Source organism: Pantherophis guttatus, chromosome 4 (genome assembly GCF_059756535.1).
Source record: "Pantherophis guttatus breed Tessera chromosome 4, ASM5975653v1, whole genome shotgun sequence".
NCBI classification, from domain to species: domain Eukaryota; kingdom Metazoa; phylum Chordata; class Lepidosauria; order Squamata; family Colubridae; genus Pantherophis; species Pantherophis guttatus.
Genome location: NC_142066.1, coordinates 35,658,597 through 35,676,011, shown reverse-complemented (window position 1 = coordinate 35,676,011; position 17,415 = coordinate 35,658,597). Strand labels below are relative to the sequence as shown.

The 17,415-nt window shown below is 36.3% G+C and overlaps 1 protein-coding gene across 1 annotated transcript; it reads right to left on the bottom strand.

The window, feature by feature from the left end:
* Positions 1 to 348: 348 nt before the first annotated feature.
* LOC148113999 (zinc-binding protein A33-like) lies at positions 349 to 15,827 on the bottom strand. The gene is made up of 9 exons (XM_087891947.1): positions 15,336 to 15,827; positions 14,586 to 14,611; positions 14,135 to 14,222; positions 13,169 to 13,267; positions 11,975 to 12,070; positions 7,374 to 7,394; positions 7,233 to 7,253; positions 3,660 to 3,686; positions 349 to 1,614 (listed from the first exon to the last, which is right to left on the bottom strand). The coding sequence occupies exons 3-9, from the start codon at positions 14,190 to 14,192 to the stop codon at positions 1,076 to 1,078; spliced, it is 861 nt and encodes a 286-aa protein (XP_087748073.1). The 5' UTR covers positions 14,193 to 14,222; positions 14,586 to 14,611; positions 15,336 to 15,827; the 3' UTR covers positions 349 to 1,075.
* Between the last annotated feature and the right edge of the window lie 1,588 nt (positions 15,828 to 17,415).

Here is a 17,415-nt window from a genome sequence, read left to right as displayed (position 1 = left end):
CTGGCTGGATGGGATTGCCAGCGGTAGCAGCACTCCCACTCACCTGCACTGACCAGGCTTCGCTGTCCCAGAGTGCACCAGTCATGGAGCCGGCAGGCTGTAGCTGCTGCTGGACACTTTCAGCCCCATTCAAAATAGGCCCTAATAGGTCTTTTTGATCAAAAATAAATATAAGACCCAGTCTTTCACATTATCATTATTATAATGTTCATAAATATCTGATCAATGCATTTCTTCCAGTTGCTTCTTAACTTGAAGTCAGTTCAAAATTCTCTTAAATTATGTGGATTTGAATAGCTTCCCTATTTATTTCTTCTCCTTTAAAAAGCCAATCGATAAACAAAACCATTTTTTTCAGAACCAGTGTTTAATATTACATCAGAAATATTACATGGTTAACATTTTAAAGCTGTGGAAAAAAGGTTGTACATTGTCTGCATTAATAAAATAGTTATTTGGCTCTATTGTTTATTGTAAGTGAATGTTTTAGTATCAAAACTTTACTTCTAATAATAATAGCAATATCACTTAGACTTATCTACCACTTCATAGTGCTTTTACATCCCTTTCTAAGTGGTTTACAGAATCAGCATATTATCCCCAACAATCTGGGTCCTCATTTTACCAACCTCAGAAGGATAGAAGGTTGAGTCAACCTTGAGCTGGTGAGAGTCCAACTGACAAACTGTTGGCAATAAGCAGTCAGCAAAATTAGTCTGTATTGTTGCAATCTAACCACTGTGCCATCACAGTTCCTCTAAAGTTAATTGCTGCTAACTGAAGTAAAAACAAAACATATCTTTGCATTACATAAATTAAACCTGGTATATTAATGGAACAAAGATAACTGTAGGCTATAAAACCTCTAAGTGTATTATATTTTAGACATATAAGTATGGAGTTAAAATTTAAATATAAATACCCACAAGGAAAAATGTGTTCTAGGTTGTATTCACTGGAAAGATCTCTATCATTGTGCATTTCATTTTCAATCAGGACATTAAAAAGACATCTACACCACACTAAAGTCTATCCTAATTATTTCTTTCCTTTTCTTCCACTATCTCATTTTTCTTCAAAACCATGGTGAGATTATCAATTCCCCATTATCAAATTCTTCTCCTTTTACAGAGCCTGTTGAGAAGAAGGGATAAAATTTCCCAGAAGCAACATGGAGAAAGGTATATAGTTTATGTTTTCTCTGAGCATCATAAAAAGAAATTTCATGGCTTTTCACATTTAGGAATATCCCTATTCTTGTTGGTTTAGATGGCATATTCAAGCGTGTCCAGGGATCTGTCCGAGCCCAGTAATCTTTTCTATAATCACACCCTATGACCCAGTAGCCATTCTGAGGAGACAATGTGATCTTCCCTATTCTAGGAGCAGTTTCAGATGCAACACCTAAATCCCACACATTTTTATGGCTAACCTCCACTTCCCAGTAATAGTTGCCTTTAGAAAATCCTTGTTTTGCCAAGACAAATGTATGAGACTCAAATCTCTCTTTACTCATCAAAACATGATGAATATTTCCAGTGTCTCTCACACTTTTCCCATCTTCAGACACTTCCAATCTTGGATGAGCTGTTTTTAAGTCCAAGGTAAGATCAACTGCAAAGAAAAGAAAATTTCTTAACTCAGAATTTTTTTTATTTATTTATTTATTTATTTTATTTGTCAAGCGTATATAAAATAACAGGTAAAAGTATAAACATAATCTGAAAACATGAAAAGAGTAAGTAAAAAGGAATATTAAGACAGAGATGGTAGGCACCATGGTGCACTTATGCACGCCCCTTACAGACCTCTTAGTAATGGGGTGAGGTCAACAGTAGACAGTTTAAGATTAAAGTTTTGGGGGTTTGGGGAAGAAACTATAGAGTCAGGTAGTGATTTCCAGGCATTGACCATTCTGTTACTGAAGTCATATTTTCTGCAATCAAGTTTGGAGCAGTTTACCTTGAATTTGTATCTATTATTTGCTCATGTATTGTTGTGGTTGAAGCTGAAGTAGTCATTGACAGGAAGGACATTGTGGCAGATAATTTTATGTACTATGCTTAGGTCAGACTGAAGTTGGTGTAGTTCTAAATTGTCTAAGCTCAAAATTTGGAGTCTGGTGGCATAAGTTATTTTATTGCGATTAGAGGAATGAAGAACTCTTCTCATAAAATATCTCTGAACTCTCTCAATTGTATTTATGTCCAATATGCAGTGCAGGTTCCAGACAGATGAGCTATATTCAAGAATTGGTCTAGCAAATGTTTTGTATGGTCTAGTTAGTAGTACAACATTACCAGAGAAGAAGCTACGCAAGATTAAGCTAACAATCTTAATGCTTTTTTGGCAATGTTGTTACAGTGGGCTCTGGCACTTAGATCTTTAGAAATGAGTACTCCAAGGTCCTTGACAGAGTGAGGGTCAACTACAAGGTCATGTCCATCTAATTTGTATTTTATGTTTTGATTTATTTATTTATTTGCCAATGTGCAAGACAGAGCATTTTTTGGTTGAGATTTGAAGTTGCCACTTGTTAGATCAATCTGACGCATAGTCAAGGTCTTTTTGAAGGGTAGTTGCATTGTCGGTAGTGTTGAATAGTTTAACATCATCAGCAAAGAGAATACAGTTTCTTTTAATATGATCACAAAGGTCATTTATGTAAAATATGAAAAGAATCTTGGAAAAGAACATATATTTTCATCACTTTTTGAAAATGTTAGTTGTCTATGATGAACAATGTGACTATGTATGGTTTCAGAAATAATTTTGACAGTTGTTTTTGGGATGCAGTTGTTTCAAAAAGTAGCAGACAAGTACTATATATGGTTATATGCTATAAAATAAGTTTTCTGAATGATTTCCAAGGAACCACACTTTCCTAATAGAATCTATGTATGAAGACTTTACAAAAAAGTACACACTGTTAGATATTTTATGTGTGACTAGTGGGACACCACAATAGAGCATTAATGTATGCCTAATTTATTTAAAATAAGAGTCCATGAATCTTTTCATGTGATTTAATTCATACACAAAGTGATCACTATTTTTGTTTCCACCCACCATATACCTTTCTAATTGTGTTAAACCTTTCTGATTGATTACATAGATATTGCATTGTATTTGTGAAAGCAAAATTTGTTATTGCACATATTACATTAACCCAATTAGCACTAGCTGGCTAGTTATCATTATTACAAGTGATTAATACTTTATGTTTATGTCCTGATAGTCAAATGATCCACCTCAGTGATCCAAATTCTTTCAGACAATAGAAAAGTAGTTAAACAATTTTTCTAAACTTTAGAAAACTTCAAATTCTTTCAAACAATATTTTCTAAACATTTGCAGTAAATGAAAAGTGGTTTTAAATTTAAATTTTGATAATAACTTGCATTTTTGTTTGTGTTCTAATTGGATTTGTTGAATTGTCCCAGAATGTTGAACTGGATGAATATTGAATGCAAGTGTAACTACATCTCCTGTCAGCCATATTTTCTCTCTTTTTCCTCCATCTTTTTCTCCCTGTTGCATGAACTCTTCATGCTTCCTACATCTTCCTCTTCCATATACACTTATTTCTCTTCCTCACTTTTCCTTCACTGTTCACCATTTTTATCTGTGCTTATGCAATGTTATTCAATTATTCTCACCTCTGTAGAAATGGACATCTAAGAATTCTGTGAATAAAAGAATGGAAAAAATAAAATATAGAAAATCTGAGGTACGATTCTTTTCAAAAGAGAAACAGTCTTTTCCCCTTTTTTTTTCCAAAACGTTTTGTTTCCCTCCTGTTCCCCCCTGTCAATTCTTCATATAGGAAATGATTTTGTAAAGAAACTTTAATTTACTTTAGGCTTCATTTTCTCCATACCAGAGGTGGTATTCTGCTAGTTCAGACCAGTTCAGGCAAACCGGTAATGGAAATTCTAACTGATTCACCAAATTGGCAAATATGACCTCTGGCTGGCCCTGCCCCCACTCACCCGCTCTCCTGCTTGCTGCTCATTCACTGCTCGTCCCTGCCCACCCACCACTCACCCCACCCACCCTGGCCACCCCCACCCTATATATGTTGCCTTTGGCATGTGGCCCAGCTAATCGCCTCGCCTCATCACTCCTCACATGACCTGACCTCCCCAGTGGCATAGCACTCTGTGTGGCATTCGCTTGTGCATATATGCACAGTCTCTGCTCTGCAACTGTTACCTGCCTTCCCACATAGGGCCTGTGCCCCAACTGAACTGCCTCGTCCTGCCTACAGGGAAGCCTATGAGTCATAGGCTAGCCCCCCCACATCCCTGGAACTTTCTGTGCCCCCACCCCATTCCCGGGCTCAGATGGCTGGCTAAGCCACTGCGCAGCTCCATAACAGGCCATGCTGGCTGCGGCCTAGCTTGGCCACATTAGCCAGGAAGAGGCTCACTTGCCTGACCAGGAATCTGGCTCTGGCTGGGAGGACATTTTCCCCATGCGACACTGCTCATCTGCCTGGCCAGTGTAAGAAAAGAGGGAGGCAGAAAAGTTCGGCCAAGTCTTTTCTTCTTTCTCAGCCTCAAACATACACACAGAGCAAACACGCACAGTCGCACACATCTCAAGGCACTGTGAGGTGTGTGCATGTTTGCTCACACACGTTAAGGCCAAGAAGGAGGAGAAGACTTGGCCAAATTTTGGAAGAACTTTGCCCAAGAAGGTATTCAGAGTGTTGTGGCTCCGTTGCCTGAGCCTGGGCTATCGACAGATGCAGACTCTGAGAGTGAGGGAGAGGAGTTGGCAAGGCCTCCCTCTCCAGGATCCTCCTCTCTGGCAATGCCTCCGGAGGACACCGAAGGGCAAACGATAGGCTCAGAGCCAAGCATGTCCCCGCAGCCACAGGTGGACAGCAATGAAGAAGATAAGTGCTGGCTGGACCCGCGACAGAGGTACAGGGAGAAGCGTGCACAGCAGAAGGGAAAGCATGCCAGAGATTAGCTGAGCCACTGGACCACACCCCACAGGGTATAAATGTGGGTGTGGTGGCCGGTTCAGTTTGTGACGAGCAAAAACTGGAAATACTCCATGATCTCTGTGTTACTGGACTTTGCCTGCTTTATCGGACTACATTTGGATTAATCCTTGTATTGTTGACACTCTGCCTGTTTTATCGGAATGCTGGCAGTCTAATCTTTGTTTTGTGTGAGTAAAGTCTGAATTGGCAGCTAGCCACTGGGTTGCTGCCAGCTTTATCTTCAAAGAGTTTTGTCATGTGGCTTATTAACTCCAGGCCGTCTGTGGGGGTGCATGTGGGGTACGGGAACAGAACACAGGGCTAGGCCTACACCAATGAGTTTGGCAGCGATCTAACAAAACATCTTCCAGCTCTTCAAGATCGACTAGTGCCCCCATGGAAGAAGCCAAGAAGCTGAGAGAAAAAGTAGTGGTGGCAAGGATGACAGGGGCATCTGTCTCCCTCCTCAGCCCTCTCCCGGTGACAGCCAGGACTTTGCCACATCCTCTTTTCCTCAGAGGCACGGTGTCTGCCTCCATGTGTCCTTATGGAGGGACATACCCCTGTCCCCCCTCCACAGCTACTTTTGCTCTCAGCCTCTCGGCTCTTCAAAGTCAAAGAGCTGGAAGACATTTTGTTAGATCACCAAGGCTGCAGCCAATGCTCTGCATCATAATGAGGGAGAAAGAGATGAGAGAGAAAGAGAGGGAAAAAGAAAGAGAATGAGAGAGATGAGAGAGAGATGAGAAAGAAAGAGAGAGAAATGAGAGAGATAGGTAAAGAGAAAGATAAAAAAGAAGAGAGAGAGGAGATGAGAGAGACAGAGAGAGAGAGATGATGTCAGGAGAGAGGGGGAGAGAGAGGGAAAAAGAGATGAGAGAGAGAAAGAAAGAAAGAGGAAGGGGGAAAGAAATAGAAAGATGAAAGAGAGACATGAGAGAGACATGAGAAAGAGAGAGATAGGGAGAGAGAAAGAGAGAGAAATGAGAGAGAGAGAGAGAAAGAAAAAGAGAGATGAGAGAGAGAAAAAGAGAGATGAGAGAGACAAATTAATAGACAAAGACCAGAAGAGCTTGGTAGGCCAGGCAAGCGGTGCGAGGCAAAGCGCCCCTCGACGTGAGTGATGTCAAGTTAGCCATGACCACTCAATCACATGACCACCCAGCCACACCCACCCAGTCAAATAACCACTCAGCCACACCCACCCAGTCACATGCCCACCAAGCCATGCCAACCCAGTCACATGCCCACCAAGCTATACCCACAGAACCAGTAGTAAAAAATTTTGAATACCACCTCTGCTCCATACCTATTCTCACCTGGATCATGGAGGAAAAATGTCTGTTAGTTTTCATAAAGTGCTTTATTCTCTCTCAAGATTTGTTTTCTCATTGTTCTTTTGTAGCCAGTTATAACTGACTTTCCAAGCAATGAACATAAATCACCTTTGGACTCGTACCACTTCAAGAATAATAAAAGCAATGGAAACTTTAACTTTCTCTAGAATAAAATAATTGTCTTCAACCCTTAATTGTACATTTTATATTTTTCTTTAGCACTTCTTTTTTAATAATAATAATTTTATTTCTATAATTTTTTTCATTCTCTTATTTTATCCCTTTGATTGCTTTTGCTTACTCTTTCTTATGTTTTATGTTAATGTTTCACATGAAGAAGAGCTTAATGAGTAAATAGTTAATATGTCCCATGGGATAATAAAATGAAATGGGAGAACAGAAGGTATTTCTTAAAAGAATTAGAATAAAGATAAAATGTGTAGCTACATTATTAATCTCAACCAGTGTTTCTCAATCTTATTAACTTTAAGAATTATGGACATCAGCTTCCAGATTTATTTTATTCATTTATTCTGCATATGGCATAGAGTACATGAAAAATAGTAGTAAAAATATCTAAAAGGAGCATATAAGATTATTCCGCTCCCAGAATTCCCCTGTCAGAGAAGCCATTGCATTTTCAATATCCTAGCTCTACCCTCTCAGGTCTCATTGACAATTATCTGCAAGAGGAAAACACCAGGACTAGTTACAGCTCCAGAAAGCAATCCTAGATAGACAATGTAACATTTAACATTACAAAAGAAGATTTTACTTTTTAAATACTATTTTAAAGTATTAAACTATTCGTTTTTAAATTTCAGTTAAATACCCTTTATTACAATGTATTCTTTATATTAATCAATCATTCAAATGCTGAGATTCATTAACATACTTACCATTTTCTGCCTGTAACTGATCTGCAAAGGAAAAGCGGAACCTTTTTACACATTTCAAAAAAATTAGGAATTTATCTTGCATGAAAATTAAACAAGCCTAAAACAAATAAATAATTAAAATCTTAGTTTAAAGAGACTTACTATTTTCTTTCTTTAACTGATCTGGGGGAAAGAAAGAAAAAAGAAGTCTATATATTAATATATCATTTCCCTTATTAGTACACAATGTTCACCTAATATAAAGAATCACTAAAATTATTACATTAAATTCTACTTTTTATTGTGTAAGATTTATATTTTATTTCTCTTTAAACTAAATTTAAAAATCATATACTTTTGTAGATTCTAGAATATGTTTTTTGGTGTAGTTAGTTGATCATAAGTAATTTTTTCAAGGTTATCCTGAAGCTGTCTGAATCATTAATATGGAAAGTAACTGCCAATAACTCATTACTCACTTGTCCATATCACAATGATAATTACTAGTCTATGCGATACAATCTGTGAAATTAATTCATAAATTTCAAATTAATCCAAAAAGTAAAAGCAAGCAAAGATACTCCTCCCAAAACAATCTCATCATTTGTTATCTTTAACGTGAAATATTTTTCTATAGAAATATGGATAAATGTATCTATATACAAGAGCAAACAAGATTATCCATTATTAAAGAGATATCATAGGAATGTGCATGGAAAAGAAAGAGTAATCTGTATCATTCTTGGAGTTTAAATTGCTGATCAGATGGTTAAAAAATAAATTTTGAAAAGAACTATTTCTTACTTTTTTTACATTTTTGAGTCAATATGGTTAGTAGCTATGCTTTTACATTTCTCCTGGCACACTAAACTCTCATTCCAATGGGGGGGGAAGGGGGGGAGAATCATGTGCTTCTTACTACTATTCTACCAGAATATGCAAACTTCATTTCGCCTATCCAGCTTGGCTTTTAATTCATTAACATTTAGAGCTATATATTTTTTATTTTGTCACATAATCTACTTAATTTTTATTGGATATCATTCTCAGGCAAAGGTATAACATTCTATGCATACAAATGAATACATACATTTATATTCTCAAACAATAACAATATACCTCATCATAGTCCCCACAGCATTTTCTAAATACATTACTGTATTTTTCGGAGTATAAGACGCACCTTTTCCTCCGCTAAAAGGGGGTGAAAATTTAGATGTGTCTTATACACCGAATGTAGCCCCACCCACCCACTGGCCCCCACTCTTTGGCCTCTGCCTTGCAGCAGTCACCTCCTTGCAGCAAACAGCAAGAAGAAACAGCTCCTTTCAGCTTCAGCACAGCCTAATTAGTACAAGTTGTTTGGATTGGCCTCCTGACTCTCAGCTGATTTGCTCTCAGCTGTTTTGCTCAGGCTCTGCTGCTTGCTGCAAAGATGGAAATTGCTGGAGCAGATTTTTTTTTCCTTGTGCTAATCAAGCTATGCTGAAAACAAAAATGAAAATAAAGCAGGCTGTTTGCTGTTTGCTCCAACGAGGCAAAATTGCTCAGAGGCAGAGGCAGAGGCAGAGGGAGATTTCTTTTTCTTCTTTTCCTCACCAAAAATGGTAGGTGCATCTTATACTCCGGTGCATCTTATACTCCAAAAAATATGGTAAATATTCAACCTGAGTGAGAAAAAAGGATATATATATATATATATATATATCCTTTGGCTCCGAGTTTGAGGTCTTGTCACTGACACACGCCATGAACACATGGCAAGACCTCAAACTCGGAGCCAAACCAAAGTCCGGGATGTGGCATCACAGCCATCTGCTCAGGATATTACATCAAAAAACTCAGGATATCACAACACTAGAACTCAGGATGTTAACACACAGCTCATTACCCAGGTCGTTAAAACACAAAAGTCTAATGAGCACACATCAAGGACCTCACCCACACAGGATGTTATGAAACAGCCGACTAATCTGCAAACATCAACTCCATCAACCAATCAAGATGTAACAACACAGGCAATCAATCCGCTCACAACAACAAAGCCAGCACCCCACACCTCCCCTCCAGTATTTATAGAAAGATAGTAGCTCTGATCATGCTTTCCTCGCACAAACACGAAGCTGAAGACATCAGCCTGAAGATGACGAGTGGGACCTCGTCGAAACGTCGCCAAGATTCAATCTTACACAGGAAAAGACCCGAATACACCAAAACTTGCATATATATATATATTGTCAGCATTCCAAATTGTGATCTCTTTCAGCGCTGACATAAAAGACACAGGAAGACTTGCTTAATGCTGTGATGAACTTTCACCTAGTTGCTGGCTCTTCAGCAGATAGCATTACTGGGGCAACAGAGGGAGGGGGGAATTCTTGTGAAGAGAAAGTGCATGGCACAAAGAGATGGACCTGCATAGTGGCCAATGAGACATTGGGGTTGAAGAACGGAAAGGGAGGGGTGTGGAAGGAGGTGCCAATCTTGGCTGCAACAGAGTTCAGGAAAGTCGTTCTCTATTCTTAAATAAAGAAAAAAGATTCATTAGAGACTTTGTGTTTGAAAATGAAGTTTATTTAAGATACCAACAAAACCTGACATATCTATATAATACTTTTCTAGTCAGGGTTTTTTCCTACATAGCTCAAGATGTTTGTATAGCCATAGTGGGGTGATATCTCAAATCACCACTTTCAGGCTTTATTAGACATTTTGTGTTGTCTGTTGTGAGACTTAAGGGAGACTGGGATAGTACTATTTCTGTCTTATGAGACTTCTTCAGCCAGCCACACCCTTATTTTATGACTCCTCCCTGTAAAGGTTAAATATTTATTTTTATTTTGTTCTTTTAATTTGTAGGTTCATATGTATAATACTTTTCTAGTCAGGGTTTTTTCTGATAAAGCCTGTTTTGTCTGATAAAGCCTGAAAGTGGTGATTTGAGATATCACCCCACTATGGCTATACAAACATCTTGAGCTATGTAGAAAAAACCCTGACTAGAAAAGTATTATACATATGAACCTACGAATTAAAAGAACAAAATAAAAATAAATATTTGACCTTTACAGGGAGGAGTCATAAAATAAGGGTGTGGCTGCTGAAGAAGTCTCATAAGACAGAAATAGTACTATCCCAGTCTCCCTTAAGTCTCACAACAGACAACACAAAATGTCTGATAAAGCCTGAAAGTGGTGATTTGAGATATCACCCCACTATGGCTATACAAACATCTTGAGCTATGTAGAAAAAACCCTGACTAGAAAAGTATTATACATATGAACCTACAAATTAAAAGAACAAAATAAAAATAAATATTTAACCTTTACAGGGAGGAGTCATAAAATAAGGGTGTGGCTGGCTGAAGAAGTCTCATAAGACAGAAATAGTACTATCCCAGTCTCCCTTAAGTCTCACAACAGACAACACAAAATGTCTGATAAAGCCTGAAAGTGGTGATTTGAGATATCACCCCACTATGGCTATACAAACATCTTGAGCTACGTAGAAAAAACCCTGACTAGAAAAGTATTATACATATGAACCTACGAATTAAAAGAACAAAATAAAAATAAATATTTGACCTTTACAGGGAAGAGTCATAAAATAAGGGTGTGGCTGGCTGAAGAAGTCTCATAAGACAGAAATAGTACTATCCCAGTCTCCCTTAAGTCTCACAACAGACAACACAAAATGTCTGATAAAGCCTGAAAGTGGTGATTTGAGATATCACCCCACTATGGCTATACAAATATCTTGAGCTATGTAGGAAAAAACCCTGACTAGAAAAGTATTATACATATGAACCTACGAATTAAAAGAACAATATATATGTATCATCTATATCTATATTTATACCTATCTATTATTCACACACACACACACACACACACATACACAAACACACACACACACACATATATATATCCTTTTTTTCCTCACTCATTTTTCCTTCAATGATATACTCCTCTTAGGGCATTCAGCAACCACTGTTTCGTGCTGCGTTGATGCAAAATATTCCATAATCTAAGATTATTTATTTCCTCATGTACCGTACTTTCTTTAAATTAGCCATCTATGTATTTTTAACATTCTCACAGAATTTATGGCTTGCTTTCCACATGATAATCAAATTGTTACTTTTCCTTTTATAGACACATATATATCCTTATTTTAATACTAACATTTCTTTTTGTACAATGTATCCACCTGCATTTTTTAAACATATCTTCGTTTCCATCTTTTTCTTAGTCAATAATATTTATGGCATTCACTTTTATTTTATTTTTTATATATTTTTTATATATTACTATCAGCCATCACCGTCCTCCACCTGGTTGTCGCACAGCAGCCACCATTGCTGCACCATTTATTTCAGCATTCCCTCCATGAATGTCAATCTAAATTGCATTTCATCTCTTTTATCTTTAATTCCTTTCACTCATACAGAAGATCCATTTTCACCCACTTTCAAAATAATGTCTCATTTTCAATATACTGTTCTACAATTTCCCTGCCTCTTTGTTTTTTAACTCTTTTTTACTTTCTTCAACAACGTTTTTGTGCCTAGATTTCTCTCTGTGTAAAAATTATACCACATCTTTCTCACATGATCATTCAGTCATTTTTAACTTGATGGGGAAGAAAAAATAGGAACTAAAAACAGACATCTGAAAAACAGAATTAAACATTTATATTTTAGATTTTACAAGACTGTTAATCTGTAAACTGTATTTATCTATGCCAATATATTTTGAAATTACTTATAATTCTCCAAGGCCATGTGTTGTCTATGATGTCCTTAAGATATCCAAATCTTGGCTCCATGCATTCATAAATCCTCAAAGAAAAAACAATGTCTAAAATATAAAAGATATATTGAACCATGTTAGTAAATTCTTACAATATGTTTGTTTTGGTGTTTTAAAATCATAACTTGACTTTAAGTAGGAGCTTCCCAGCCATGCTATCGTCCTGAATCATGATGAATAGCTAATGCAAAATATGTTTATTTAATTGTCAAGCTCAGTGGATTTTAAATTTGTGCGAGCACGAGCACACGATGCTTCTGCACATGTGCAGAGACATCTGGGCAGGTGGGCGGAGCCTCCCACCACTGCCACTACCAGTTCACCCAATCCGGGGCGAACCAGTAACAACCCACCACTGGGCTGAACATACAGTAGAATCTTAGTTCTCTCCAGAGCTGGTCGCTACTAAACTAACTCTGTTTAGGATCAGGTAATGGCATTGATTCCTTCTACTATTTCTAATTAAAATACACTACTAATATATATTGAGTAAGCAGGGAACTCAATTGTGGAAATAAAGGATATGTCCTCCAAACTCTATTCTTCCTTTCCTTGTGGATATTTTTGCTTTATGAAAGTGTCCTCAATGAGTGGTAATGTCTGACAGAGAAATTTTCCCGTATCTTTTTCTATCAATTCTCCTCTAATTTAATAGACTACTAGACTTTGCTTCAAAAATTAGTTCAAAGAAATAAAGACATTCCCACAGAAGAGCTTGTAGTGTGTTCATTTATTTAGTCATGAAGTAACTAAGCATTGGTAAATATTCTGTCTTTTATTGCAAAAGCATCTCTCCATTCATCTGCAGATTTCTGGAGACAACTAAATCCCTTGGGAACATATGCTTAGGGAGCACTTGCTAAGAACATTTTTACTAATAAACCTACTATAATCATGGAGTTTCCTATTTTTAAGAAATGTTAGGAATATCTTTTTACCTTTAAGCACATGGACAAATTACTCACCCTTTTACTCTGGTTAAAAATTAGATAGAGAATTTCAAAAGCTATGTATGTACACACACACACACACACACACACACACACACATACATATATATGTATATACTCCATTATTTTAGTAAAATCTTGGCAATATGCTTTGTTAAATGGAAACTACATATACACAGAAAATTATTATAATTACCTAGTAGCTTGTGAGGCAATTTTCTTAAACTAGAAAGACATTCTGTTTTTTGCTTTCTGGGGTCAGGAATCCAGCAGGAAATGTAAGAGGAATAAATGCCTAAAAAGTGGATGAAAAATCCAAAGTAAAGCTCCTTGGGTTTTCTGAATCTGTGGTTTAACTATGTCTATTATGATGTATCTATCCATCCATTTATCTTTCCAAAGTATTGTTCAAGAGGATCCTTGTAGTCAATGGCTGGATTAAAAAATATATTTATTTAGCATATGATGATGTTACATTAGCCAGGAGACTACAGTGCTAATGCAGAGTAGTAGTTTGGCTGCCTAAGATTGCTAGCCCTGTTTGTCTCACACCCACACACTTCCCAATGTGCCCCAAAGGGAGGGGTAGGCTAATTCTTCACCAGAAAGAAAGATGAACAGCTTTCCTGCAGTGTTATCCAGGGCCCTTTCCCTTCAATGAAACCACTTTGCAAGCCTTTGATGTCACAACTATGAAGAGTCAGCACTAGCAGGATGCTAACCATCCACACAATCTGCCAGCTTGTCTTCCCACCAAAGTGATACCTAGTCATCTATTCACATATGACATGTTTTCGAACTGCTAGGTAGGCAGAAGCTGAGGTGTGTGGCAGGAACTCATCCTGCCACACAGTGCTAGAATTCAAACTGCCAGAGCAAAGACTTTATCTAATTCATTAAGTCACTTAGCCACAATGTCTCTCAATGAAACAATAAGCAAGAAAACCAAGTGATGTCCATAACTTCTTTAAAGAACTTCATGAATCTTTTAAGAGAAACAACCATTCAATAAATATTTTCCCAACATAACTAACAGGACACATGACAAGGACATAGGTAAAATAAATGGTATATGGGACTTTAAAAGTTGGGGGTTTTATTATACAATTGTATGCTTTCTTTCCCATGGTAAGATGTTTAGTTAATTTTAAAGAATTTAGACCTTTGATCCAGCTGATTAGAGCTGAAGGAATCTTGCTAACGTTTTTCTTCAGATTCATGTCTTCAGTATTTCTTCCACCAATTTTGATCTAAAATATGAACATTGTATTGTCAGATATAACAATGACAATCCTTCTCTTTCTTAGATCCCCACAATATAATCTTTGAATTCTTGGAATAACAATCTAAGTTAAAGATTTTGTCCTAACAGCACACCATCTGAGATATGCACGAAGTACCAAAGCAGAAATAGTTGAATTGTTATCACAATAAATTTCAACCAATAACTACAGATCACTTTCAGAAGAAAAATGGAACTATTGCAGCATATATTTCATCTTATTTTAGTTTACCAAATTCAACAGAACTGTGCAATATTTTCATTTCTTTTACACTAGTAAAAAAAGTTTTAAAATAATTGAAATTGATATGACATTAAAAACTACTCTTACCTCTTATTTCTGATGAAAAATTAAACCTGTGAGAAAATATAATAAACCTTCATCAAAAGAAATGTAAAGTAATATAAATAAAATAATATAAAAAGCTGTGGTGGTACAGTGGTTAAAATGCAGTATTGCAGGCTAACTCACTGCTCAATGCCAAGAGTTCAATTGTTAACAGCTCAGGTTGACTTGAACCTTGAGCTTGTCAGAATCCAACTGCTGACAGAGTTAGTCTGCAATACTGCTTTCTAACTACTGCATCCAAAAGTACAACATATCTGTCCCATACCCTGGTCTGAATCATGACAGAAAAAGAGCCAGATAATTGACTTCATCCAGGGCCCTTTGAAGCTGATGCACAACCACCTTCTTAACCACTTTTCCTAAAATGGATAGTGGATAAAAATTGTCCAGTATGGTGGGATCGAGTGATGACTTTTGAAAAGGTGGTGAATCAAGGTTTTTTTTAAGAGATTAAAAAACATCTCCTTCATTCAAAGAAGAATTAGACATCACTAGAATAAATTCATATAGCATCTCCTGGGCAACTTTCACAAGCTAGGAGATGTGGGGAAACAATTGGCTGACTTCAGGTCTAGCAGGTTCAAACTATTCTCAAATATAGACAAGATTCCATCCCAGGCATGGAGTGGACTGGATAGTTCAAGCAAATTCTCCTATACTGCTACAATCTTATGCATACTGTCATAATATTTTTAAACAGTAAAACAATTAAAAATAGAAATTATAACATACCTTTTCTAAATTTTTTCAATAATCACAGTGGTCTGAATAAAATATTCTTTCCAATCCTCCTGAAAAATGATTCACTTTGCTATTATAACTGAACTCTCTAGTCTTAAAGGAAGAGTTGATCGTTGTCAGTGAAGACTACTAAATGGAGGGAACAGAAATTATATTGGCTTGTTACATATTAATTACCTGGAGAGAATGTGTTCAAAAAGCACCAGGTCAAGTTACGTGGCACTAATAATGGCAAATTCCATTCTAAGGTGTTCTTAGGAAGTGTACTGAAATAAGTCTCTATAATAATGCCTTTATATAGGTGTATGATGCAGCAATATTAGGAAAACAGATTGCGTCTGATCATCACATTCACAAAAAAATGATATTACAGATGGTAATCAATACAGTAATGCATATGTAAATTATTCATGTTGGAACTTATTTACTGTGAAGAAATACAAAATAATTCAGACCAATTTTGATTAATTAAAAGTGGGAGAGGGAAATGAGAAGGTAGGGAAAAAAGAATAGATCCTTCTTATACTTGCAATCACTGTCAACAAGTTGGCATATGCTTGAAGATCAGATTCACACAAAGTGTATTTATTTTATAATTCCTTGCAAGAAGGTGACGTATTAGACTAATTCTAATCCTATTTTCATCTTGTAAATTTGCTGGAAGCAACTGAGTGACTGCGAAAGTGTTGGGATGCAAAAAATGCTGAGATTCTTGGATTTTTTTTTCTTTTATTTAGTTGGATTTTTCCTATCTTCACATGTTCTTAAAAGTGCCATTATTCTCACAAACGTATTGAGAGTTCTCCCTTCTTTCTCTTCTTCATAATATTTATAATGTAGATTCTGTATATACAAATCCATGTATATAAACAGGGATATGTACATACAGAAAACACATCATATACACATCGTGTGTGTGTGTGTGTCTGTGTCTGTGTGTAATGTTTAAGCTGAGAAAGCTATTGCTTAAATAGTATAACAACTACTTGTTGTTGCTGTTAGGTAATAACAACATAAGGGGGAAGCATTAGGAGGCTTAAAAAGTCCAGTAGTCAATAAGATAAACTTACAGCAGCATCAGTCTGGAACAGAATGATCAAATAAAACAATGAAGCAAAGGTCATTGCCAAGAACAGTGCACTTCAATGATCAAAGCCAGAAGAGTAGTAAACCAAAAGGATCAAAGTTGTGGAAGTAGCCAAGAGCCTATCTCTGCAGCTGAGTTCAAGTAACAAAGGTCTACAGAAAATCAGGTTTTAGTGATTCTGTTACAGAATAGCAAGGTTTGGCAAAATTGAAATGATAGATCGAATAACTGGAGTCAGAAATCTAACAAATTTCTATTAATAATTAATAACTTTCAGCAGTTCTACTCTTAAAGAAATGCCTGTCTCCAGTCTGGATTTGCCTTTTGAACTGTAGCTTAGGGATCCTTCTTTCCATGGAGCAGAACCTCAATTTATTTTCCAATTTCCAATTTCCATCCTCAAGATTAGATTTAATCTGATGCTTCTCACAGTATTTGCTAAATGAATAAGCCTCAATTTTGTCAGTTTTACTTAATGAGAAACTTAAAGTGATAGTTTTACTTTTTGGGCTCTCTCTCCAGATATTCTGAACTGTATGTAAACTTATCCAAGGATAAAGAATATATTGGGGACATAGATCAGCAAATCTGCCAACCGTAACTGCTAAGCAAGGCATTTTTCCCTATGCATAGGTATTTCTATATAAGAGTAAAAAAATATAACGCAAATAAATTCTTCTTTATTATTACTTATTAATTTATATTTAAATAATCTAATAACATGGATTGAGTTTGTGCTCTAATAATTTAATTGCTTGTTTTGACTGGTAAAATCAAAGCTTTGTGGTTTTTTTGTCTATGAAAAATAGATAATCATTTTTATAGAAATAAAAATATAGAAGATGAGGGAGAAAGATGTACTTCAGTTAAACTTAGCTAAATATTCTACATATTGAAGTAAATTACAAGTAAATAGCATACACTGAGATAAATAAATTCAAATCTACATCTTAATTATGCTGTAGAATGCACAAATTCTATCAG